This window comes from Monodon monoceros, unplaced genomic scaffold (genome assembly GCF_005190385.1).
Source record: "Monodon monoceros isolate NGI ecotype Baffin Bay Population unplaced genomic scaffold, NGI_Narwhal_1 Super_Scaffold_9, whole genome shotgun sequence".
NCBI lineage: Eukaryota > Metazoa > Chordata > Mammalia > Artiodactyla > Monodontidae > Monodon > Monodon monoceros.
The window spans coordinates 23,825,844-23,853,771 of NW_021703786.1; the positions used below are offsets into that span (position 1 = coordinate 23,825,844).

Here is a 27,928-nt window from a genome sequence, read left to right on the forward strand (position 1 = left end):
ATTGGAATGGTCAAATCATTCAACACTGAGCCATTAGTATGTGAGTACTTAAAACCAAAATATCTGCCACTATGGTCTGGTGATAAAATATAAAAATAAGTCTATTAGACAAAAACAGCTAAATGAACTTTAAAAAGCATGAAGATTATGATGAGTTTCAAGCACTAAATGCAAGAACATCTGTCAAACTCCAAATGTTAGGTGACAACTTAGCAATCAGGGATGGCACTTATGTAAGCAAGCAGCATGAATGAACACATACTTTAAAGTTTTAGGTGACATTCAGCTTTTACTACTAAAGGGAAGGATTTCCCCCCCATTACAGAGGCATTGATACACTGCCCTCTGTACCTGGCATATCCTGGGGGAGCTCAGATGCCACCTTCTTCTCTGCCATGTTGCTGCTATCATGGGTTTCTGAGAGACACCCCACGGGACTCCTCCCTTCAGAGGGACTAGTCTCTTCTGAAGAAGCATTTGTTGTGTTGTCGCCAAGATTTGCTGACACAGAGTTACCTTTATCCCCAACTTCTGTTGGCTCTACAGTAAAATGCACAACAAAACTTTAAAGATATCCTTTAAAATTGCTTTAGGACAAGTGGCCACATTCAGTCAACTACTAAAAATGAATGATCACCAAAAAACCTGGCTTCTATTCGATGGCCATTTTGAAGCAATTAGATTCTGGGATAATTTTGCAGCAGGTAATCCAAAGGGTATTTAAGAATATTTGATATATTAAGAATGTTTAAGTAGTTAACATAAAAAGGAACATATTATATCACATACAAAAGTGTATATTCTGGTATAAAAGCAGTGATTTTCACCAAAAATTCTTATAGGGAAATGGCACCTTATTAAGAAGTATAAATAGAGATATGGGTATAACATTATAGTAAATCCACCAATATATAAAACTCATTACAATGACTGTACATGTTATATATGGAGGAAGGGTATCCTAATCTCTTCAGAAATGTAAAATTAAATAGTTGTTTGCAATAAAAAAGATTCATTTTCATTTTGCAAGTAAAACTGGAGTTTTCGTAAGTAACACTGACGAAATATTTCTTTTTAACCAAATAATGTTTTTACCCTCAGATTTTCCTTGCTCAGGATCATCTGGTGTTTTGTCATCACTGTCTTTTTCAAGACTCTGGTCTTCAAACTCCTCTCTGCTTTTCTCAGCATCTTTGGAGTTATTATTCTCAGTCTCATTCTTCTCCTTTTCTATTTCTTCTGGACTTTTAACAATATCAATGTCTCCTTTTTTGGCTCTTATAGATTCCAAAATTTCTTCTATAATAAAACAAATAAAATTATGTTTCCATATATACCAAGTATAAAAGTACTACAAATGCCACTTAAGAATTTCAATACAAGTTATTAAAGATAAATTTGCTAAAAGCATTAAGAACTATGAAATAAGGATCAAGATTACCAGTAACATTTTGATGTTTAGAGAACTCAATCGATTTGGTTATCTTCACTTCTAGAAAATACATGATAATATAGGCTCTAATTTCTTTTTAAAAAAAGAAAGAAAAATTAGTCTATCTTTTAAAATTGAGATTGATATAGATTACTGTGATATCCTCCGCCATAGGAGAAAACCTGTTAAGCTGACACAGACCCACAGTCTGGGCAGTGTGGTACAGTAACAAAAACCTAGAGGCCCAGGACCGAGCACAGATCTGACCTGAATTAACTACGTGAGCCTGGGGGTAGGCTACTAAATCTTCAGGCCTCCACTGTAAAATGAGAAAACAGAGGCCCATTTAGAAACATTTCTCTCTGAAGTCCCATAACTTTCTGGAAGTCACTAAATCCCTAATGGCTCTAATTTTCTTTCAACTAGGGTGGAGTGATACTACGGCATGGGTGCAGACCACAAGTTATATCAGCATAGACTCCTGTATATTAATAATGTTCTTTGGGTTATGATCCAATACTATCATTTTTACTTTGTTGCTCAAATCGGTCCAGCTTTTGGCCATTGGGAGCTTTTCCAGGTAAGTCCTGTATCCTTTAAAAACATGAGTCCTGTAACCTTTAAACACACTTCCTTCCCACCTTCCTTCCTTCTGTGCTTCCTCACTTTCCAGCACTGCAAGACATTCCAGACTTACCTTGTATTTTCTTTGTCCCAGCCCTAGAATTCTCAAGGAGTCTTGATTCTTTTTTTAATTGGAGAATGAGATTTTATTTATTTATTTATTTTTTAAATTTTTTTGCGGTACGTGGGCCTCTCACTGCTGTGGCTTCTCCCGCTGCGGAGCATAGGCTCCGGACGCACAGGGTCAGCGGCCATGGCTCACGGGCCCAGCTGCTCCACAGCTCGTGGGATCTTCCCGGACCGGGGCATGAACCCACGTCCCCTGCATCGGCTGGCGGACTCTCAACCACTGTGCCACCAGGGAACCCCTGGAGAATGAGATTTAGAAGTCATGATCTGGGGCTTCCCCGGTGGCGTAGTGGTTGAGAATCTGCCTGCTAATGCAGGGGACACAGGTTCGAGCCCTGGTCTGGGAGGATCCCACATGCCGCGGAGCAACTAGGCCCGTGAGCCACAACTACTGAGCCTGCGCGTCTGGAGCCTGTGCTCCGCAACAAGAGAGGCCGCGATAGTGAGAGGCCCACGCACCGTGATGAAGAGTGGCCCCCACGGGCTTCCCTGGTGGCGCATTGGTTCAGAGTCCGCCTGCCGATGCAGGGGACACGGGTTCGTGCCCCGGTCTGGGAAGATCCCACATGCCGCGGAGCGGCTGGGCCCCTGAGCCATGGCCGCTGGGGCTGCGCGTCCGGAGCCTGTGCTCCGCAACGGGAGAGGCCACAACAGTGAGAGGCCCGCGTACCGCAAAAAAAAAAAAAAAGGATGTTACAATAGGGGAAGCATGCTGCAGGGTACATGAAACCCTCTGTGTTATCTTAGCAACTTTTCTGTAACTCTAAAATTATTCTAAAATTAAAAGTTTATTAGAAAATAAGAAAGCAAAGAGTAAATTTTAAAGGAATACCATTTCTCATAATTAAAAATAGGACTCCCTAAAAGGTTTATTAATAAAATTCTTGAATTAAAGAAAGAAACAAATATAATTTGGGGAACATCAGTAATGAGCAAGGCAAGGTACAAAACACTAAAATGCACAGGATCCCCAATTTATGTTAGGATGAACAAGGTCCTCTTGAGAAAATGAAATATAGAGAATTAAAATAATCATACTTGAAAATTTTAATATATTTTCATATTTTGTAGTGATTTCATACCAGGAAATGTAACAAAAAGTAAAATAAGAAAATTTCCCTCTCACCATTAGCTGCCGCCAGAAAGGATTTATTACTGCCCCGAGCCTTATTGGTCAGGTCTTCAGTTATGTCCATGTGCCGGTGGATTTCTTCACGCATTTCTTCTAGGATTTTGCAGAGTTCTGCTTCCCAGTAATCTTTGTCTAGACAGTCAATTAATTCTGCAAGCTGGACCTTTGTGCTGTAGTACCAAATTTTCTTTTCATTTTCATTTTCCGTATCTTCTTCTCTGTTTAAAAAAAGCACAAAAACACTTTGATGTTAGACAAAATGGCACTTACCTGACAATTTTACCTATCCAGTGGAAGTTAAAACACATGAAGATTGTGCACTAAAGCTCAGTATATTTGCTCATAAGGGATCCTATCAAGTCTCATTCAAACTCAAGGTACTCATTTTATTTGAACCTCTAATTATTTTGATTTCCTAGCCCATAGCAGCTTAGGATAAAATAATTTGCTTGTAGTAGTGGGAAGAGAGGAATTAGTATAGCAGCAAAGAAAGATATCTAAAAACATGACATGCAGAAACAAGACCTTAAAATTCAGAGCGTGTGAGTACTTGGTGGAGGACAGTCTTGGTTACACTTCAATCAACTTTAAGATCATCACTGTAAAAATGCGAGGAGCAGAATAACCAGAAATATTTAAACTATGTTCAGTACTTGGCAGGTACAGAGCAGGTTCACATTACAGTATAGTTTAGAAACATTTCCATCCAAATGGTGTAAATGCTCTGCTAAATTCTGGTCCCTGAAGGAGTCATCTCAATCAAGTAACAATGCCTCATCCCTCTTTCTTAACGGACAATCAAAGCTCAAACTGGAGAGAAGAAGAGCACAGCAGCTTCTTTTCCTGCTTAAATCTCTCTAAAGATGCCAGTCACTTGTAATGGAGGTGGAGACTTCAACACTAAGAACTAAAAACACAAGGCAAATTAATGTCTAGGACCAGACTTCAAGAAACATATGTGACTTAGTTCTTCTCTCATTCAGAAGAATTCAGGAGTATGTGTGAGGTACCTAACAAGAAAGAGTCTAACATTCCTGTCTGCTCAAAGGCAAACTCACAAAGCTGAAAGAAGAGCACTTTAAGAAAGATATGGCTTTAAATGAGATATGTGAACGGGGACAAGACACAACTCCTCTGAGCCTCTGAGACATTTTATTCACCTCACTGGTAAAATGAGGACAACAGTACCTGTCTTGAGGGACACTGTAAGATACTATAAGGTAAATAAAGGTATTATAATAAGGCATCTATCATAGTGCCTGGAAAACATCATTAGCAATCAATAAATAGAAAATATTATTGTTACTAGTAAGGTAGTAAATAAATTAAAATGTAGCAGAATTCCAGGAATGAGACATTCAATAATTCTGAACAAAGAAGGGATATATTAAATCATGGATAAATAAAAGGATATCAAAATTATCAAAAATTTTAAAGAAAAAGAGATTAATAAAGGGTCCCTGTTTTCCCTCTTTCAAATCAGCATCTGCTGACATATGATATTAATATATTTCTGTTAGAAGCTTTTTACAAAAATTTCTGAAAATCATTTTTTTAAGCTGCTCTAGATTTCACTCTACAGTGGGTATTTCTACTGACTTTTTATGACTGAGTGAGAACCATGGTCTACTCCAATTTAAAATGTTAAAGATGTCAGAATCCTCTAAATAAAAAGATTAATAGGGGGCTTCCCTGGTGGCGCAGTGGTTAAGAATCCGCCTGCCAATGCAGGGGACACGGGTTTGAGCCCTGGTCCGGGAAGATTCCCAAATGCCGTGGAGTGGCTGAGCCCATGTGCCACAAGTACTGAGCCTTCATTCTAGAGCCCACGAGCCACAACTACTGAGCCCACGTACCACAACTACTGAAGCCCATGCGCCTAGAGCCTGAGCTCTGCAACAAGAGAAGCCACTGCAATGAGAAGCCCGCGCACCGCAAGGAAGAGTAGCCTACCCTCGCCTCAACTAGAGAAAGCCCACACAGCAACAAAGACCCAATGCCGCCAAAAATAAATAATAAACAAATAAAAAGTACATAGTGAGCTTTGACGGAGCACAAGAGTTACAGGACAGCCTAATTCTTTGTTTTCTAAGATTTCAATCTTAAGGATTTTCCATCTGTTTAATGATATCAAATTCTTTCCTTGTTTGCTTTTTTCCTCTTGATTCAGAAATATCTACAAATTTCAATGGAACAAGAAAAACATTCTACATAAAAACGTTTTTGGGGTAGAAAACAATTTATAAGCATAAGATTTCTACATGAAAGTGAGATGCTATGGGAACAAATTTAATTAAATGGACATTCTGTCCAATTTTTCAAGCAACTCACAGGCTACTAAAAGGGTCCTTATCAGTTGACTGACTTAGCCCATGCTGGCATCTGCATAATTTCCATCTTAACGGAGAACACTTAATTTTAATCTTAATTTTCATCTTAACAGAGAATTCACAACTTTATGTGGTGGCAGTCTATTCTAGATTGGAACTGCTCTGTTAGAAAGCTTTTTCCTTTTAAGAGATGACACACACCTAGTGTTTCCACCAGTCCATCCTGATTCTGCCTGCTAGAATTCTCTGAAATAAACCTAACGCCTCCTCCACACACAGTCCATCAACTCTTTCACAACATCTATAATTTTACCCCATTTTTTTTCTTTTCAGGCCAAACATGCTCAAATACTTTATTCCTCATACAGCATGTTTTCCAGTCGTCACTACCCTGATATTCTTCCCCTAAATGTACAGTTTTGTCAATGTCCCTCTAAAAACAGCTCTATTGGGGGACTTCCCTGGTGGTCCAGTGGTTAAGAATCCACCTTCCAATGCAAGGGACACGGGTTCAATCCCTGGTTGGGGAACTAAGATCCCACATGAAGCGGGGCAACTAAGCCCACACCCACAACTACTGAGCCCGCATGCCACAACTACAGAGCCCATGCGCTCTGGAGCCAGCATGCCACAACTAGAGAGAAGCCCACAAGATGCAACGAAAGATCCCACATGCCGCAACTAAGACCCGATGCAGCCAAAAATATATATTAAAAAAAAAAAAAAGTAAAAATAGCTCTATTTTTCATTCTGCTCATCAAAGATAATACTCAACAATGACCATTTATTTTCTTCTTGAAGCTACAGAAGGATAAATTCATCAAAAGCATAAAGTAGCAAAACTGAGTGAACAATAACAGCTAATGCTTTCAAAGAAGTTTTAATATTGATGTACTTGGGCACGTTTACACAGTTTATATAACCAAGATTATCTGTTCTAATTGTAAAAGTGACAACTGCTTTCCTAGATGAATATACATCAATTTGTAAGTACCTTTGTTTATGGGGTTAGAATTTGGTTTCTACAGAAGCTCTGTCTCTACAACGTTCCTTCTGCACACCCAAACTGGCCTGGCTTCCCTGAAGTCACAGGGGAGGACAGAATGGAATGAAAATATGGGCCAAAAATACAATTAATAGCAAACTTACAGATTATATGCCTACATTTTAAAGTCTGTTTGGCTTTTACTTAGCCAAGATAAGTAAGAGGTTAATGACTAACAGTACGTTTTGAGTTTCATTTCTAAACAAACCCACAGAAACTAATAAGAGTGAGGAACGCTAGTGTGGTGGGTTGACAAAAAGTTATGTCCACCTCAAACTGCAGAATGTGACCTTATTTGGAAATATGGTCTTTGCAGGTGTAATTAGCTAAGGATCTTGAGATGAAATCATTCTGGATTTAGGGTGAGCCCTAAATCAAATGACTGCTATCCTTACAAGAGGAGGAGAGGATTCAAAGAGACACGTGGAGAAGGTGATGTGAAGATGGAGGCAGAGATTCGAGTCATGTGCCTTTGCCTATGAGCCAGGAGACACCAAGGAAGGCCAGCAACCACCAGAAGCTAGGAGACAGGCATGGAACAGAGTCTCCCTGAGCCTCCAGAAAGAAACAATCCTGCTGACACTGGTTTCAAACTTCTAGCTGCCAGAATCGCGAGAGAATAAATTCCTGTTGCTTTAAACAACTCATTTTATGGTCAATTTGTTATGGCAGCCCTAGGAAACTAAAACAGATTTTGATTTCATGCTTTTTTTTTTATGATTTAATTTTTTAACTTATTTTTTTGGCTGCATTGGGTCTTTGTTGCTGCGCGTGGGCTTTCTCTAGTTGCGGCAAGCGGGGGCTACTCTTCATTGTGGTGTGTGGGCTTCTCACTGCAGTGGCTTCTCTTTGTTGCAGAGCATGGGCTCTAGGTGCGCGGGCTTCAGTAGTTGTGGCTCGTGGGCTCTAGAGCACAGGCTCAGTAGTTGTGGCATGAGGGCTTCAGTAGTTGTGGCGCACGGGCTTCTCACTGCAGTGGCTTCTCTTTGCTGTGGAGCATGGGCTCTAGGCGCGCGGGCTTCAGTAGTTGTAGCTCGCGGGCTCTAGAGCGCAGGCTCAGTAGTTGTGGCATGAGGGCTTCAGTAGTTGTGGCTCGCGGGCTCAGCAGTTGTGGTCCACAGGCTCTAGAGCGCGGGCTCAGTAGTTGTGGCACGCGGGCTCAGCAGTTGTGGCTCACGGGCTCTAAAGTGCAGGCTCAGTAGTTGTAGCACGCGGGCTCAGCAGTTGTGGCTCACGGGCTCTAGAGTGCAGGCTCAGTAGTTGTGGCATGCGGGCTTCAGTAATTGTGGCACGCGGGCTCAGTAGTTGTGGCTCACAGGCTCTAGAGCGTGGGCTCAGTAGCTGTGGCATGCGGGCTTTGTAGATGTGGCACGAGGGCTCAGTAGTTGTGGCATGCAGCCTTCAGTAGTTGTGGCACGCGGGCTCAGTAGTTGTGGCTCGTGGGCTCTAGAGTGCAGGCTCAGTAGTTGTGGCATGCGGCCTTCAGTAGTTGTGGCACGCAGGCTCAGTAGTTGTGGCACACAGGCTTAGTTGCTCCACGGCACGTGGGATCTTCCCAGACCAGGCTCGAACCCGTGTCCCCTGCATTGGCAGGCAGATTCTTAACCACTGCACCACCAGGGAAGTCCCCTAAAACAGATTTTGATACTGGGAAAGGAAGTGCTGCTATAACAGATACTTAAAAACGTGGGAGTGGCTTAGGAACTGGAAATGGGAAAAGGCTAGAAGAATTTTGAGGCACTTGACAGAAAAGGCCTAGACTTTCTTGAAGAGACAGAGGTTGGCAGAGATTGGAATTATGCTGCCAGCAAGCCAAGGAACACTTGGGGCACTAGAAGCTGTAAAGGGCAAGAAAAAAATTCTTTCCTAGAGCCTTTGGAGGGAGTGGGCCCACTGACACCTTGATTTTTTACTTCTAGCCTCCAGAACTGTGAGAAAATTAATCTCTCACTTTGCCTTGTTACAGCAGCCACAGGAAACTAATGCGGTTCAGGAGTCAGAGATTAAAGGCAGCCCAAGGAGGTTAAAAGCACACATTCTGGAGTCACAATGCCTGGGACTGAATTCTGATTCTGCCACTTACTAGTTGTATGATACTGGATAAATTACTTAACCTCTCTCTTGCCTCAACTTCTCCCTCTGAAAAATGGGGTGACAGTACTTACATCAAAATGCTGTTGTGAGGATAAAACACATAAAGTGCTTCGAACACTGACAGCACGTGGTGGGTGCAATCTGCAGGGTTGCTATTATGTTCTTCATCTGATGAAGTATATGATATTTACCTTAAAACAAATAATTACAAGTTTAATGGGTGTTTTAAAAAAAAAGATGTGTTTCACGGTGCAAGAGGGAGAGAAATTCAGGGGAAAAAGCCCTAGGAAATGGCATAAATAGGCTGACTTGAAGGATAAGTTAGTCGAAAGGCTTTGCGGGTTTTTAGTTTGCTTTTTATTGATTTTGTTTTGGGTGGTGGGAAGCAAAAGAAATAAATACACAAAATTAGGGATCTGTGAACTTTCTGTTAAGAGCAAATGGAAGTATGTAATTGAAAGGTTTTTAAACTTGGGGGGAAAAGACCTGATCAGAATGGCTGTTTTAAAAATAATCCAGCTATGGGGATTTCCCTGGTGGTCCAGTGGCTAAGACTCCATGCTCCCAATGCAGAGGGCCCAGGCTCAATCCCTGGTCGGGGAACTAGATCCCACATGCTGCAACTAAGAGTTCACATGCCGCAACTCAATGATCCCGTGTGCCACAACAAAGACCTGATGCAGCCAAAATAAATAAATAAATATTAAAAAAAAAAAAATCATCCAGCTATGGAACAGAGAAGAGAATTGGGGAGTTACACATACACCAGTTTGGAGACTACTAAACTAGTCTAATCAAGATGATGCTGACAGTGAGAATGGAGAGAAATGGATTCAATATTTAAGAGGTAATTAAAAGATATAACAAACAACATAGGACAAAAGACTATTCCCAGGTTTCTAGCCTGAGCAGCCAGTAGGATGGTGATCCCATTTACTAAGATGGCAACACTGAATGAAGGGTAGGTAATGGGGGCAAGTGATGCATGCAGTTTTAGACATGTTGTATCTGAGGTGCCTGCTATGTGGACTTGTCCAGGAGGCTGCTGGTATGCAGAACTGGGCACAGGCAGAAGGATTACAGGCGTAGGTCTGATGGCAACTGAGTCAGCAAGTAAATAGGTGGCTTATGGCTAGAACATGGAGGTGCAGGTGGAAAGCTGTACAGGTTAAAAAGCATAAATTAGTTCATCTGGAAAATGAAAAAATGCAGAGCTTTAAAATGCTGTGTTCAAGGTAATTTTATTCAGAACAGACAGTGACAGGAAACGGTGCTAGTCTAATCTGGCAGTTCCTATTTTACTAGAAGTCCCAATTTGAGAGCAAAGGACTGATAGAATGAAAGCAATATTTAAGAAAGACTGGCTCTCTTACATAACAGATTGAAATTGATCTCTAAATTGTTTGCTCAGTAAGTATCCTGGTTCCTCAGGTAGACTATAAACTGATGTTTAAAAACTTTTCTTTTATTCCCTAACCTATTCAAATAACATTTTAAAATGAGTATTAAACAAATAAAAGCAATAAGAGGAAAATAGTTTCTATAAACTATTGGTATCACAATTAAAGTGTTCACTGCCCCAGACTTTGTTTTAGACATAACCCCCTTGGGCAATAAGTCCACTGATTTATCATTTTAAGCTTCTGGGCTTCCAGGGAAAACATATACCAGATCTCCACATAACATAAGCTGAGCAATTTACAATGGTTTCAAAGCTTTCATCAGTAGTCCACATATCATCTACCACAAGGGGGCGCTTAAACGGAAATTGTTTTGATCTAAATTTTAAAATGATGTAAAATCTCACATTTACTCAAATTATTCACAAGGAACAATTATTATTAACAATGATATTTAGGGACTTTCCTGGTGGTGCTCCAAATGCAGGGGGCCTGGGTTCGATCCCTGGTCAGGGAACTAGATCCCACACACATGCTGCAACTAAGAGTTCACATACCACAAATAAGGAGCCCACGTACTGCAACTAAGGAGCTGGTGAGCCACAACTAAGACCCAGCGCAACCAAATAAATAAATAAATATTTTAAAAAATTGAAAAAATCTTTGTATCTGACTTTTTACAAAGAAAATAGTCAAAATGTCACAACACATGAAAAAAAGTATCATACTTGTTCATCTGAGATTTTCATTAAATTCTGTGTACTTTATTACACAATAAGAAAGGCAGTTTGAGAGATTATGACTAAAGCTTTTAAAGCAAATAAATGTAAGTGAATAGTTTCCCTGACAAACATGTAATTTAAAGAATTTGTTCTATTTAGAAAAGTAGATTATTTCATTTCATTGGTAATGTACCACGAATCCATGCATGGGTACCTTCTTAAGTCCTTTCACTCCTGTAATTTTAAAGCTTTGCACCTATTTAACCACATTCAAAGGGTCTTCTACTTGTCTGAGTGTTGTTTTATATACTGATATTGAATTATCAAGAAACAGGACTTTTTTGAAACATCACTTAATTTATGTCATATTTTCTAAAAATGCCTGTGTTTCAAATTTATAAGATCTCAGAAAAACCCAGTCCCAACAGAGCCAAAACCATTATACTACCTTTCTCCCCCCAGTTATGAGCATTGCTTTTAACAGCTAAAACAAGGCGAATTGCCGACTTCTCAAGATGATGGCTTGGAAACTAGACTACAGTATAAAATTAGCTATTGAAAATATTCTTGGGAGTTCCCTGGTGGTCCAGTGGTTAGGACTCCACACTTTCACTGCCTTGGCCCGGATTCAATCCCTGGTCGGGGAACTAAGATCCTGCAAGCCGCACAGTGTGGTCAAAAAAAATAAAAGAAGAAACAAGAAAAGAGAATATTCTTATAAATAGGTCCTGAAAAAATAATTCTAGGTCCTACTTCCTAATAGCCATAGAGTCTTGGGCAAGTCCTAGAGCAAGTTATTTAACTTCTCTGAGTTTAGTTCTTCATCTATAAAATGTACAAAAATAGTACCCACATTACTGGGTTGTTGTGAGGGTTAATGAAAAAAAGTATATACAAAATGCTTATTAGAAAACTGTAAGGCACACATTATTCTAAGTGAAAGAACTGAGATACAAAATAATATTATTATATGTTTCTTTATATATGAAATGTTTAGAAAAAGCAAATTTATACAAACAGCAGAGTGATTTTCTAAGGCTGAGAATGGGAGTAAGATTAACTGTAAACAGATATGAGACCACTTTCAGAATGACTGAAATGTGGAGTAACCAACCACTTGGATTTGTCTCAGAAGAAAATGTTTCCTGGGATGTGGGACTTTCAGTGCTAATTTACTAAAATTATAGAATTGTATATCTACAACAATAGAATTTTATAATACATAAATTAATAAACAGCTCAGGGAATCCCCTGGTGGTCCAGGGGTTAGGACCCTGCGCTTCCACTGCAGGGGGCACAGGTTTGATCCCTGGTCGGGGAACTAAGATCCCCGCAAGCAGCACAGCGCAGCCAAAAACAAAAAAAAACCCAACTCAATAAAGCTGTTAAAGTAAATAACAGAATAATAAAAATACTAGGTATACTTCACAAATAGTGTCTTGATTACTAAAGTAAACATACAGGGGCTTCCCTGGTGGCGCAGTGGTTGGGAATCCACATGCCAATGCAGGGGACACGGGCTCGAGCCCTGGTCCAGGAGGATCCCACATGCCGTGGAGCAACTGGGCCTGTGTGCCACAACTGCTGAGCCTGCGCTCTGGAGCCCATGAGCCACAGCTGCTAAGCCCACCTGCCACAGCTGCTGAGGCCCACGCGCCTAGAGCCTGTGCTCTGCAACAAGAGAAGCCACCACAATGAGAAGCCTGCGCACCGCAACAAAGAGTAGCCCCCGCTCCTCGCAACTAGAGAAAGCCCGCATGCAGCAACAAAGACCCAACGCGGCCAAAAATAAATAAATAAATAAATAAATTTTATAAATAAATAAACATACAAGCATTCACAATTCATGAAGCAATGACAATTCTCATTTTATAGGTGAAAAAAATCAGGCTTAGAAGGGTTGTAGGTGCTTTAATATGACACAGAACTTGTAATTAACAAGGCCAGGAATGCAAACCAGGGCTAGTTTCAGAGCTTTAATATTTAACCACTCTGTATGACAACTGTCTAGTAATAAATGACCTGGATAAAGACAAAAAAAAAAAAAAGTAAACATACAAATTTAAGATATATATTGTGAAACCGTAAATGTCAAAAAGAAAGTAAAAGGTTCTTATATACTGAAATAACAAAAATTTATAAACATAATTTGATTTTTTATTGTCATTTTTGAAGGTTATAAAATTGTGTATAAAATTTTCAGAGAAAAGGCAAATTTACTATTTAGGTTATATAAAAATAAAAATGAACTTTTCAATCCAATGATAAATTAAATCTGTTACTGTCCGTAGGGCAAGTTGACAGTTTAATAAACTCCTTGAGGATCTCTCTAGATTTACCCATTTTCCTGGCTGGGGATATACTTTTTGTTTAAAAAAAAAAAAAAAAGCTGTTGAAATTTTAACTTCCTTTTTTTCCTACGTAAATATAATATGTAAAAAACAAACAAAAAAACTGTACAGCATATATTAAGTGCTGAATAAATGTTGATGTTGGCTATTGTTATTACTAACCCATCAGCAACTAGTTCCACCTATAGGTCCCTAACACCAAGGCCTACACCATTGATTATTGTGTGATAAGCCTTACATTACAGATGTCAAGGCCTACCTATATGTGGACAAAACACCTTTGGGATGTCTGGGGCCCAAAACAGCAGCACAGGGAATGAAGTGAGAGGCAGTGAGAATGAACATCCAAAAAGGGTGAAGAAAGGCAGGATAGGGAAGGGAACAAAAGAATGGGAGAACAGGAGCACAGAATAAATTTCATTTACTTCCTGATTTGTTCACAGCAATCCTGATGACTCTGAGACCTTCCGGGAAGGCACATGAGACTGAGTGGATAGGGTCTGTAAACTGCTGTGCTGAACATCTAGAGAGTACAAGCACCAGGCTCCCTGAAAAGCAGTCTCACTGACTTTTCACATAGAATGAAAAACTGCATTAAACTTCAAACCAAAATGTGGTTACAGTCATCTTTCCATTTGTACTGACCTCGCCAACACAAGTTTCCATGCTACATCTCCATAGCATGATATGAGAAAGGTGGCACAATAAACACCACAACCAGATATTTGGGAGATACGGGGGCAAAAAACAAAAAAAATTATACAAAATTTTAAAATAACTGATCCAAACCAAATCATACAAAATATACTTTGTATATTTAAAACTTTTAAAACTTCATATACTGTTTCTCATATCAGTTTCTGGATTAAGGTAAAAGACTGAATCCACACATCTCAGTTTGCTCCCTCTTGAAACCCTCTTAAAACCACTAAAGAAATATTTTTAAAGATTTAAACTTACAAGATTAGAGAAAATAAGAGAGACAACAAAAAAATTTTTGGAAGCAGGAAAGCAAATGGACAAGTGATAACCGCCTTTAATCAGAGCCAAGAAAGCCCAATCCGAAACGTAAAGGGTGGAGCTGAGAACCAACAATCACCAAAATGAGGAGGGGAGTATCGACAGCAGAGAAGTGCTTGAAAGCTGTTTTAGGAGCAGATCCCAAGGCCACCTATCTATCCACTTCAAGCCACTAAAGGTTTAGTCTCTACAGGAGGTAAAAGTGAGGTTCTCTGGCCCAGGGGACACCAGGCGCAGGTGTGAACAAAGGTACTGTACAGAAAACCAAGGTGGCTTGGTTGGAGTGGCTATGTACACAGTAAATGCAGTGTGCATAGTAAATGCAGCCCGCCTCCACCACGCAGCCAGTCAAACCCTCATGCTCCAAGCAGAACACCAGAGAAGGCCTCTCTGGGTCACCTGACCAGCTCAGAAGGAAGGACTAAAGATAGTGAGTGACATCAGGGACCACCAAGAAAAAAGATTAAGAAAATCACCCAACGATTAAGCTCAAAATTGATATGGCCTACACACTTGCTCAGAACTTCCAATCAGCTGTATAATCCCGCAGTGCTAATCAGGAGCAGAAAATTAAGGATTAATAGACATCTGAGGATGGAAGAGACAGACCAATACACACAGCAGGAAGCAGCAGCCTGGAAGAAACACAGACCATTCACTGTGGGGAAAAACACATGAAAAAACTATCAATAACATCCTCGAAAGTAAGAGAAATTATTATTTCCAAAAAACAAAAAACTAAGATTTGATTTTATTTTTTAAAAAGGAGGATGATTTTAAGAACAAAAGAGCTCTTAGAAAATAAAAGTGATAGAATATAAAAAATAAATAGTAGGGCTTGAAGATCAAGATAAGGAAATCTAGAAAAATTGAGTAACACACACGCGCACGCACACACACACACACACATTCCAAAGAGGACAAAGACAAAGAGGAAAACTGGAGTGAAAAGATAAAATCAGAAGACCAAAATAGGAAGCCCAACATTCAATGAAGTAATAGTTCAAGATAAATACAACAGGCAAAAGGAGAGGAGGAAGTCCTCAAGGGAAGTTCTCAGAACTGACTCAACTGTCAGATTGCAAGTGCCCACCACACACACAATGGATGAAAACAGACCTACACAAGGCCCTATCACTCGGAAACTGCAGAAAACTCTGAAGGCAAAGAGAAGATTCTACAAGTTTCCAGGTAAGTCCAAAGTGGTTATATACAAAGAATCAATGAATGGATTCAGATTTCTCAACAGCAACACTACAAGAAGACAACTGTACAAAATTCTGAAATTCGCTGTTTACTCTGTACCATCTTTAAAAACTAAGGGTGGACCTGGCTAAGATACTTCTCTGTACCTGGCTTGGCCTGACCATGTGCTGATGAAGTTCCTTCTCTCCTCTCTATGCCTGCTCTTTCATTTCATCTCACCACAAATTTTCTGATTTGACCTAATTCTGAGAGCTTGAAGAAGGCTTTGAAAACTTTAGAAGCTGAGGACTTCCCTGGTGGTCCAGTGGTCAAGACACCGCGCTTCCACTGCAGGGTGTACAGGGTGTTCGATCCCTAGTCGGGGAACTAAGATCCCACATGTCACACAGCGCAGCCAAAAGAAAATAAATAAATAAACGAATGAATGAATAAACAAAATATTTTAAAAAGAAAAGCTTTAGAAGCTGAAAATACAAAGTAACCCACTCCCTCTGACCATACTTCTACAGGATGTCCAAAACCAAGTCCACACTACAACCCTGCCAAGCACCCTCACTTCCCCAGACTTCCTCCCGCCCTTCCCACTGTCCTGCCTGGAAGAATCTCGTGAAAACCCTCAGGTTGGGCTTCTCCTGGGAGGCTGCAATCAATCATGGCAGCACTGATCTTTCCTTAGACAGTTTCTTTGTTCTTGCTGCTCCATTTTATATACAAATATAGTAAAACTAAAAAGAGAAGCAAGAAAATCCTAACACCAAAGTTAGGATGCAGATTACCTCATGGTGGGCTGCAGGGAATCTAACGGGCGAAGGGCCCACAATAGCATGTGGCATCCCACCTAGTAAGTAACGTTCTGCTTTCCATCCTAGGCATTGAGTACAATGGTGTGTATTTTGCTTTTTTTCATACACCCTTCTTTCCTTACAATTTTAAAAACTGTTTTAATGTACATATTCTTTCAAGTTAGAAATTATTAAACTATACAACTCATTATTAAATCACCAAGGTTTATATCACATCAGTAGCACAGCTCTACATCAATCATGAAGGAAGTTGGCTTAATTTTAAATACATACAAAAATTTAAGACCAGATTTACTCACATTATGAGTCTTCGGTTTAAGAACCAGTATTTCCTCCGACTTCTGTCATATCCAATAGGTTCATGTCGAATATATGGTTTGTTTTTTTGGATTTCAGCAACGCAGTCAGTCACACCAGGAACCTTATGTGCTACACAGACTTCACACTGCCACTCATCCTCTGGCACCTCCTCGAGAGGCGGCTTCACACATTCCAAATGGTACACTGCTGAGCAGGTCTCACAGCAAAGCAAATCCCCGAGTTTGTGACAAACCCTACAGTGGTCATCGTACTGGATCACCCCTTCAGACATCAACTCCTCACGAGCAATGTTTGTGGTAAGAAACTGATCGACTAAGAACTGCAGAACTTTGATTTTGTTCTCTACTGGTCCATAAGGATAGTCCTCTGCTTCTTGGTAAGGAAGGACATGATGGTACTCCTTGTCACTCTCACAGTACACCCGCAGCACCTCTGGCCACGTCATGCCATCGATGAAATACAGCGTGGAATTCACGCTATCTTTCAGATCGGCAGGTCCAAAGGTAGTATTGGAGGTGTCTTCTTCACGCAAAACTGCTTTCAAAAGCACTACGTGCATCTCCGCCATAAGTGTGCACTGCTCTTGACTCACCAGAGCTGCACAAAAGTCCTCAAAGCGAAAAGGAGATAACCTTAAAACTGTACCAAAGTTCCGCAGTACCTCATAAATGGCAATAACATTCATTATATGCTCATTAGGCACCATTAAATCCTCAGAGGACTTGGGAAATTCAAGGGGTGGGATGTCTTTTTCTTCCAATATTGGAGAACGAGGCCGATGTACTCTCGGTTTTCGCCTACCTGTAAATAAAGAAATGGTATAATTACAAATCAATACATCATTTCTACAAACTAAGGTTTTTCCTATTTGGACATATAGCCCCAAAAAGAGAGAAGCATACTTCTATTTTTCCAGTAACTGTCAAATTAAAATAATACCAAGAAGCAATGATTTAGCTCTAATCTTTAAGTCTACAGAAAATCTAAATTTAAAGTGTTCCCATTATATCCCAAACTAGAAGTAAAAAAAAAATTACAATTATAATCAGTTCTCAATTACCTAGAGGGGTTAACTGGTTTACAGGTAACCATGATAAAAAATAACAGTGCATTTGTGAAAGATGTGACAAGAACATAAATGAGAAAAAGACATCTCCAAAGAAGAGAACAGGCATAACAGATCTCACATGGTGCCAGCTGCACTAAGAAATGCCTCTCAGCAATCAGACAGGAAGTTCTCTGGTGCAGCGCACCCTTTCCTTGGCCAGTTCTTCCTGAGAGCCATGCAATGGGGAGTTCCACAGTGAAGCACAAGGTTAGGGCTGAGACAGAAAGGAAGAAGAAGTAAGGAAGAGAGAAGAGAAGCAGGGTTCCAATACTGGGAGAAAAAGGGGGAGCGGGACTCACTTAGGAAACAGACAACAGATTATAATTTTTAGCTGTAAATTAAGCAACAGGAGGCGTGCCTGTTCGCCAATTTATGAAATGTACAGTCCAGGAATATATATGTATGTAAATGTATCAATATATAGCATTTGAGACCTTAGTTCATAACAAGCAAGCAGATCTCATTTAATCCTCTGAACAAGTCTATGAGGTATTAATAAGAAACTTATGGAAAGAAACAATTTTCTCCAGAATTGCCATGCCCATGCCTGCATTATTATTACACTTTCCAATGATATTTACAGAATAGGAAATGTACTTTTAAATAGCAGACTTTTTATGAGATCAATTAACATTAAATTTATTTTTGTGCTATTGTTTTATTAACTAAGTTTTATTAACTATGGTTTTCGGTTGCTGGTCACCTCTTAACTGCCTCCTCCCTTCCCCATTGCTGTGCCCTCCTCACATCTAGTGAATTCTCATCATGTACAAACTAAAAGGGTACAGGGCACCAGGAAAAGAAAGTATGCTAAAGAATATAAAAGGTCAAGATCTTTTATTTTATACAATGCACCCCCCCATATTCATTCACTGGAAAGATTTTCCAAATAAGATTATATCCATTAGTTTCTGCAGAAAAAAGTCCAAGGGATCACTCTGGGCCAGACTTTGCTGGTGAGCCTACATCGTAAGAAAGAAACCTCCTCCATCTCAGCAAATATCCATCTACTACAAAGATGCCGTTTTCGCAGATTCAATTAAATCACAGAATCACCATGCTAGTAATAAGCATCACGATGGTAATCCAGTCCATTTCACTGTCTTCTGGAAGTTATTTGGGCCTCATTTGCAAAAGTATAAATGAGAGAAAGCAGAAAAGGATTAAAGGGAAGACTGAACCTAGAGGAATACCCTCAAGTGCAGGAGAAGAAACACAAGTCACCAAATGAGACAAACCTGCTTATAGAAACAGTCCCTGTGTTCCTCTCAGCTGTTTATGCAAAATGCTGTCAAACAGAGTCCAAGTAAAGGATTACATAAGGAAAGGCTGGAAAAGTAGTTCTAGGATCAGAACATGGATCCGTAAATGTTAGGTGTAGGCATTTTTACAGCACTTTATTCTGGCAGTAATGTAGGTTGATGGCTTTGAATGAAGTAATGAAGACTTTTTGAGCAGGGCAGGGACATGCGAAGAATGTTCCAGAAAGACTTCTCTGGCTTCAGTGTATACAATGAATAGGACAGGGGGAACACACCAGACACAGGGCATCTTCTGCAACTACCCAGAAGATAAAGACCTGGATTCAGAGTCTGGCTGTGGGAATGAAGAAAAAGATGAATAAAAGTGACCTTATGAAGAAAGAAACCAACTGGTGTGGAACATAACACCACCGCCCTAAGATTTAACTCTGGTACCATTTCCTCCAAAAGACTATTCTAACTCCCCCAAACTCTTCTGAATTCTCGTAGCCTTCTTTGAATCATTTGTTACCCTACAATTTACCTATTCATGGTATCCATTCCACCTCCATAGCTGAACACCCACCTCTTATGCCAAAGAAAGATCTGGCACGTTTGTTTTACTGGAAGCATTTGCTAGCATCATTCCCTTTAGAGAATTACCCTTCCCCTACACCATGTGATTCTGATGGGGCCCCCAAACACAGTATTCCACCTCTTGATCACTGGCAAGGCAGGCCAGTGAGAGTCTTGCCTGGGATTTTATATTCAGATGCTGAGTGAGAAGTGCTCTGAAGCCCATTCTTTCCATGAAGGTGGCCAGAGGCTGTATGTGGCTAACCCACCTTTACCTCCCTTGTGGAAGAAGGGAATAAGGACAAGAGACAGAAGCAGAAATGGGAGATAAGTATTGATAACTCACGAGTACTGACAGAACCTGTCATTCAAATTTCCCAGTCAGGACTTCCCTGGTGGCGCAATGGTTAAGAATCCGCCTGCCAATGGGTTCATGGGGACATGGGTTCGATCCCTGGTCCAGGAAGATCCCATATGCTGCAGAGCAACTGGGCCTGTGCGCCACAACTACTGAGCCTGCACTCAAGAGCCCGCGTGCCACAACTACTGAAGCCCGCACACCTAGAGCCCAGGTTCTGCAACAAGAAAGCCACCACAGTGAGAAGCCCACGCACCACCACAAAGAGTAGCCCACGCTCGCTGCAACTAGAGAAAGCCCATGCACAGCAATGAAGACCCAATGCAGACAATAAATAAATAAATAAATTTTTAAAAAGCAAATTTCCCAGTCACACAAACCAAAAACCACTCCCCTTTTGCTTAAGTGAACATGTTGGTTTTCTGTTGCTTGCAAATAAAAGAGTACTGATTAAAACAGTATCTAACACTGTATACAAGCCTTTTATAATGAGAAACTCAGTAAATTGCCATTTCAAGACTATCAATGAGAGCAGTTAATGTTTAAAAAAAAACTGTTGATAGTACTCTTTTGTAGTAAATTAACTTAGACAGTAACAGTAGTCTAATTTAATTTGATATCTAATTATAAAATATCAGCTTTCACAGATGCTGAAAGATTTTGGATAAGCATGTATTATTCTAATATTTAACAGTTCATTTAGCTTTATATTAAGCTAAAGTCTGTTAGCTTTCTAAGGTAAAAGGAAGAAAGGCAAACAAAGGTTCATAAATTCTACATTCTATCATCTAGCTGGAAACCACAAAATAGTATCTATTCAAACTACAACTACATACATACTGAACAACGTGAGCACTTTTACAAGTTAGCATTAAATGCTGGCCAGTTCATTCTGAAGCATTATTGGGAGTTTAAATCGATTCAATTTTTTTAAATTTATTTATTTAGGCTGCGCCAGGTCTTAGTGGCGGCACAGGGGATCTTTTAGTTGCGGCACGCACGCGGGAATAGGGTAAAATTCATGTGCTGAAATAAGAAATCTTTAAGATATATAATTAAGTAGATGAAAAAGCCAGCTACAGAACAATGACTAGAATGTCATTTGAGAAACAAAATTAGAAACAAAAAAAGAAAAGAGAACAATAATAAAGTATATACATCGAAGAGGTCATATATGAATCTTTTTAAAGTAGCTGTTCCTGGGGAGGAGAAATGGAGGAAAAAAAAGACTAATTTTTTTATCCTTTTATATTCTTAAATACCACATGCATATATTTTTATTATAATATTTTTAAAGAAAAATATTGGGCGGCTATCTATACAAATATATAAAAATATTAATATGCTGCCAGTAATGGCTACTGATGGTCTTGTATGAATACAAATATAAGGTCATTTTGCCAAATTCAAAGATTTGGGTTTACAGAACTGAGCACAGATTACAGTGTATAAAGAGAAAACTCATAAAATTAAACCACTTAAGCCCCTCAACTGTCAATCATTAGTATTAGCAAGTCAAGATATTTCAACTATTCAGGGAAATGTATTTATAATATACCATTGAGGATTACACTCATTACCATTTTCAACACTGATCTACTATCTAGCAGATAAAGTATATTAATTTTCCTGTATTTAAAAAAAAAGGGATTAACGTCAACCTCACTAGCCATCAGGAAAAGGCAAATTAAAACCACAATGAGATACTGTTTCATACTCAACAATGGACAAAAATTTTAAAGTCCATCCAAACAAACTTTTGGGAAGAACGGAGAACAACAGAGACACCAGTATACCACACTCGGGACTGTAAGTGCCATCACCACTTTGGAGAGCAATTCAGTAACAGTCAGGTTAAGGTTGTGCACACAACCCTGAAGGGGCAGTTTGAAAATTTTTTGCCCATGGTCCAAAGTAAGAAATACATTTTACATTTAAATCTAGTACACACCTACCCCAAAACTAAAGTTCTACAAAGCACTACTCTTATACTAATATCTTCTCTTCCATCCCATTCCAATACCTTCTATTCCATTCTCTTTCTGCTTTTAAATTATGCTGGTTGCAGCCCACAGTTTGAAAAACACTTCTCAGGAATTCCCTGGCAGTCCAGTGGTTAGGACTCTGAGCTTTCACTGCCGAGGGCCCAGGTTTGATCCCCTGGTCAGGGAACTAAGATCCCACAAGCCACACCCCAACCCAACCCCTCAAAAAAAGAAAGAAAAACACTTCTCTAGAGAAACTCTCCTTATACATATGCAGAACACTGAACATTGTGTATAAAAGCAAGTGGTCAATCAAGCTGGAAACAACCAAAATGTACATCAACAGGGGAACGATTAAACTGTGGAACATTCATCTGATAGAATCCTTTTTTGGGGGCCATGCTGCTTGGCTTGCGGGATCCTAGTTCCCTGACCAGGGATCAAACCCGGCCCCTGGCAGTGAAAGCATGGAGTCCTAACCAGTGGACCACCAGGGAATTCCCCATTTGATAAAATTCCATAGAGCAGTCAAGGGCTACATATGTCGGCATGGATCAATCATAAAAACACCATGAAACAAATGAAATTGCTAGCAAAAAAAATTGCTACAAAAGGATAAACAATTTGGAACCATGCAAAACAGTTTTATCTACTGCTTATGGATGAATGGATGTATATATATAATATATATATGAACTAGTAGTTAATATCAACACTAGAATGTAATCTCCTTAAGAGCAGGGAGTTTTGTCTGTGTATTTCTGCTGCTGTGAATACTTAATAAATATTTACTGAAAGAATCAGGAGTTTAGTAGGCACACAAAAAGATGCTCATCATCACTAATTATTAGAGTAATGCAAATCAAAACTACAATGAGGTACCACCTCATACTGGTCAGAATGGCCATCATTAAAAAGTCTACAAATAATAAGTGCCGGAGAGGGTGTGGAGAAAAGGGAACCCTCCCTACACTGTTGGTGAGAATGTAAATTGGTGCAGCCACTATGGAAAATAGTATGGAGGTTCCTCAAAAAACTAGAGTTGCCGTATGATCCAGCAATCCTACTCCTGGGCATATACCCAGACAAAACTATAATTCAAAAAGACACATGCACCCCTATGTTCACAGCAGCACTATTTACAATAGCCGAGGCATGGAAGCAACCTAGATGTCCATCCATTGACAGGTGAATGGATAGAGAAGATGTAATACACACACACACACACACACACACACACACACACACGAATATTACTCAGCCATAAAAAAGAATAATGCCATTTGCAGCAACATGGATGGACCTAGAGATTATCATACTAAGTGAAGTAAATCAGAAAGAGAAAGACAGGGCTTACCTGGTAGTGCAGTGGTTAAGAATCCGCCTGCCAATGCAGGAGACACGGGTTCGAACCCTGGTCCGGGAAGATCACACATGCCGCGGAGCAACTAAGCCCGTGCACCACAACTACTGAGCCTGTGCTCTAGAGCCCATGAGCCACAACTACTGAGCCCACGTGCCACAACTACTGAAGCTCATGCACCTAGAGGCCTTGCTCCCCAACAAGAGAAGCCCCTGCAATAAGAAGCCTGCGCACCGCAATGAAAAGTTGCCCCGTTTGCCACAACTAGAGAAAGCCCGTGCGCAGCAACGAAGACCCAACACAGCCAAAACTAAATAAATAAATAGATTTTAAGGGGAAAAAAAAAGACAAATACCATACGATATCACTTACATGTGGAATCTAAAATATGACACAAATGAACATATCTGTGAAACGGAAACTGACTCACAGACACACAGAACAGACTTGTGGTTGCCAAGCAGGGGGCGGGGGTGGGGTGGAGGAGGGAAGGATTGGGAGTGTGGGATTAGCAGACGCAAACTATTATATACAGGATGGATAAACAACAAGGTCCTACTGCATAGCACAGGTGACTATATTCAATAGCCTATGATAAACCATAATGGAAAAGAATATGAAAAAGAATATATATATGTAAAATTGAAACACTTTGCTGAAAGAATCAGTAGTTTCAGACTCTAGCCTATGCAATTACACAAGAAAATGTTGTCTTTACATTATTTGCAGATGTCAGAAATGTGTTTTCACTCCTCACTATGTAAATAAATAGAGGACTACCATGAGAAGTCCTAGAACAGTGGTCTTCAAATTTTGCGCATCAGAATCACCTGGAGAGCTGATTCTAATTAAAACAGCTTCTGATTCAAAGGACTAGGAAAGAGTCTCAATTTGCATTTCTAACAATTCCCATGCGATACTAACTCTGCTGGTCTGAGGTCCACAGTTTGAGAACCACTGCCCTGGAACTCAAAAAGGTTATCCTTCTGAGATTCAGTTGAGTAAAAATTAATACACATCAAATTAAATCCACTAATTCCAGTTACCTTCAAAGCTTGCTACTCAAAATGTGATTGGCATTATCTATGAGGCTTGAAATAAAGTCAGAATCTCAGGCTTACTAAATTAGGATTTGCAGTTTCTCAAAATCTTCGGGTGATTCATGTACACATTAAAGTTTGACATGCTGCCTTGAAAACTATCCATCCTAAAACCAGAAGTGCAGCAAAATCACATGGTAAACTGTTAAAAGTAGAGTATCAAAATGCAATTCAAATTTACAGAACCCCAGGTGAAGCTCAGTAATCTGTATTTTTATCTTTCTCCCCAGATAATTCTGATGTGCAGCCAAGTGTGAAAATCACAGCTTTACCGAAATTGGATATTCCCACTACCAAGCAAAAAGTGGGGCTTTTTTGGAAACTCAAACAAGAGAATCAAGAAGCTGCCTAAGAAGGTATGATTAGAATAGGACAGGTGTGAAAGGAAGCTGAAGCCTAATCAAAGACATTAATAAGCCTACAAGAAGAAAATGCTATGGATGGAAAGTGGTCTGCATGGGGGTGGGGAGCGGGTACGGGAAACCAAACAGCAAGAATTTGTCAGTGAATTTCCAACACAGTCTAGGTTAAGGGAGAGAGTTTCTTTTTTAAAATTTATTTATTTTATTTTTGGCTGCGTTGGGTCTTCGTTGCTTCATGCGGGCCTTCTCTAGTTGAGGCGAGTGGGGGCTACTCTTCATTGCAGTGAGCAGGCTTCTCATTGCGGTGGCTTCTCTTGTTGTGGAGCATGGGCTCTAGGTGTGAGGGCTTCAGTAGTTGTGGCACATGGGCTCAGCAGTTGTGGCTCGAGGGCTCTAGAGTGCATGCTCAGTAGTTGTGGCGGACGGGCTTAGTTGCTCCGCGGCACATGGGATCTTCCCAAACCAGGGCTCAAACCCGTGTCCTCTGCACTGGCAGGTGGATTCTTAACCACTGTGCCACCAGGGAAGCCCAAGGGAGAGAGTTTCTTGACTAAACAAGGATTCTGGCCCATGTGACAGATTATTACCTTAATAGAAGAATTATGCTACTATGTACATTATCTGAACGACCTGACAGTTGCTAAGGCAAAACTTCCCACTCCTTTGAATTCCACAATAGAATTCTACTTCATAGAGTCTATAGGGATGCTCTCTTCTCTGAGCTCTTTGGAAGAACTGGCAACAATACTCACCAAGTGTTAACTGTTGCTTGGGGTCCTTTTCTACATGCTTGGGTTTTTTAAATATGCACCGTGGGGCACCATCTGTATTTGTTAATTTCTCATTTTTTTAATTTAAAAACTTCTCTGTACATTTTAAGCAGATATTGCCTTAATTTGCTGAAGCTGCAAGAAATCCTAGACCTTTTCCAAGGCCCTGATCAAATGTCGCCTCTTCTGTCCTCTCCTGTGCCTCCAGGCACTGTGCTTCTCTGACACTTTGTACAGCTCTCCATTATAGTGTGAGTGCATTTATATTACAGGCAATTACTCATGTGCCCCCAGCTCATTGTTAACTCCCTGAGAGCACAGACCATGTTTTATTGTAATAACCAAAAAAAAAAAAAAAGTGTGTTCAACAAATGATACCCAGAAGCAAAACTAGAGGTCCAGGGGTGAGGTCATGCCAAGATTAAAATCCAGACGCCACAGTAGACTTTTCAGTTTGGCTCATACATTTTTATTGTATTAATTCTAAGAAGAATATTTATAGTGTTTTCATACTTCTAGACCTCATAACTCTCTATATAATGTGTGTTTCTATCGGAAACAATCAGATAAACCCAAACAGTGAGACATTCTAAAGACAATTGGCCTGGACAATGAAAAAATGTCACTGTCACAAAAGAACCCTTCCCTCTCCAAAAGTGACAGAAGAGCTCTAGATTAAAGGAACAAAAGAGATGTCAACTAAAAGCAATACATGACCCTTGACTGAATCTTGGATAAAGAAACAAAACAGCAATAGAGGGCAATTGGGGAAATTTGAAATGTAATGTTATATCCATGTTAAATTAAATGTCTTGAGTATGCTGAAGTATTTAGAGGTGAAGTGCTATTATGTCTACAACTTACTATTCAGTGGTTCAGCAAAAAGAAAATTTTAAAAGACTGAGAAACCAAATATGGCAAAAATGTTTATAAAAATTGGTGAATCCGGGACTTCCCTGATGGTGCAGTGGTTAAGAATTGCCTGCCAATGCAGGGTACATGGGTTCGAGCCCTGGTCCAGGAAGATCCCACATGCCGCGGAGCAACTAAGTCCATGCGCCACAACTACTGAGCCTGCGCTCTACAGCCCACGAGCCACAACTACTGAAGCCCCCGCACCTAGAGCCCGTGCTCTGCAAGAGAAGCCACCGCAATGAGAAGCCCGCACACACGAGGAAGAGTAGCCCCCACCTCGCCGCAACTAGAGAAAGCCCGCACGCAGCAACAAAGACCAACGCAGCCATAAATAAATAAATAAATAAATAAATTTATAAACAACAAAAATCAGTGAATCCAAGAGAAGGGTATACTGGGTGTTCATTGTACTATTCTTTCAGCTTTTCGGCATATTTGAAATTACGTAAAGTAAAAGCAAAAAGTTCAGAAAATCTATTCTAAAGCTCCTTACTTCTAATTGTTTCAATTATTTGTTTCAATTTTTTCAATATATATAGCTAACAGGACATATCATGTTACAGCCTAAATACAGAGTAAGATTAAATAAGATTATTAAATTAACTGCAAACTTGTAAACATCAACCGATACCTGGGATAGAAAGTGCTGTAACATACCACCTGTTTTACCTAGCCTCTCTTTGAAAACATCTGACATATTTGGCCACAACACCCTTCTTGAATTTCCTGTGCCACCCAGGACTCAATTTCCCTGACCAGCTGTCCCTCTGCCAAACACCTCTCTTACACGTGCAAATTCCCCAAAGTTTAGTCCTCAGCAGATTCTCCTGCTTTCCCCCAGTTATCAGTGGACTCAATTACCACCCAAATATCAATGACTTCTAAATGCATTTCTCTACCCAGACCTCGCTTCAGAACTCCAGAGACATTATTTCCAACTGCCTACTAGCTATTTTCAACAGGATGTCCCAGGTACACTTCTCTTTGTAGGAAATGGAAATAAAAAGGAGTTACAAAAGTTTAATTCAAAGCAAAAATTTTTAAATCCCTAAATGGAACAAAGATTTTGTAATGATAAAGGATGCAGTCTACAATGAAGATATAACAGTTATGAACAACTTAATAAAAAGTAAATATGATTGTGCCAGTCCCCAACTTTAAGCCTTTCAGTGAGTCCCCACCATACTTGGATTAAAATCCGAACTCCTTCCTGAGACCTACAGGGCCCTCTGCGAGGTACGCCCTGGCTACTGCTCCAAACTCAGCCTCCCCCTCGCCTTTCTGCTTCAGCCACACTGGCCTCCTGGATCATGCAAAGCTCGCTGCCTCCCCACAGCTGTTCTCTCTACCTAGAATACTCTCTCCCACTCTGTCAAGTGGCCAGCTCCTCATTCATTCAGCTCTTTTCCCTCAGTATTTTATCACACTTAAAAGCCTTACAGTTTCATTCAATTAACATATGCCTCCACTAGACTGCAACTTCCACAAAGGCCAGGACAATTTTTTTTTTTTTTAATTTATTGGCTGCGTTGGGTCTTCGT

General features: G+C 40.1%; 1 protein-coding gene across 13 annotated transcripts in view; it reads right to left on the bottom strand.

Annotated features, from left to right (window-relative positions):
* Positions 1 to 27,928, bottom strand: part of BPTF (bromodomain PHD finger transcription factor) — a 132,488-nt gene that overhangs the window by 81,840 nt on the left and 22,720 nt on the right. For 10 of the 13 annotated variants that reach the window (XM_029212860.1, XM_029212856.1, XM_029212853.1 and 7 more), the window contains exons 2-5: positions 16,588 to 17,410; positions 3,312 to 3,535; positions 1,096 to 1,299; positions 352 to 540 (exon numbers count right to left, since the gene is read on the bottom strand). In XM_029212860.1, the coding sequence (XP_029068693.1) occupies positions 352 to 540; positions 1,096 to 1,299; positions 3,312 to 3,535; positions 16,588 to 17,410 (1,440 nt within the window). The remainder of the gene's footprint in view (positions 1 to 351; positions 541 to 1,095; positions 1,300 to 3,311; positions 3,536 to 16,587; positions 17,411 to 27,928) is intronic. The other 3 variants (XM_029212859.1, XM_029212854.1, XM_029212861.1) reach the window with 1 other exon arrangement.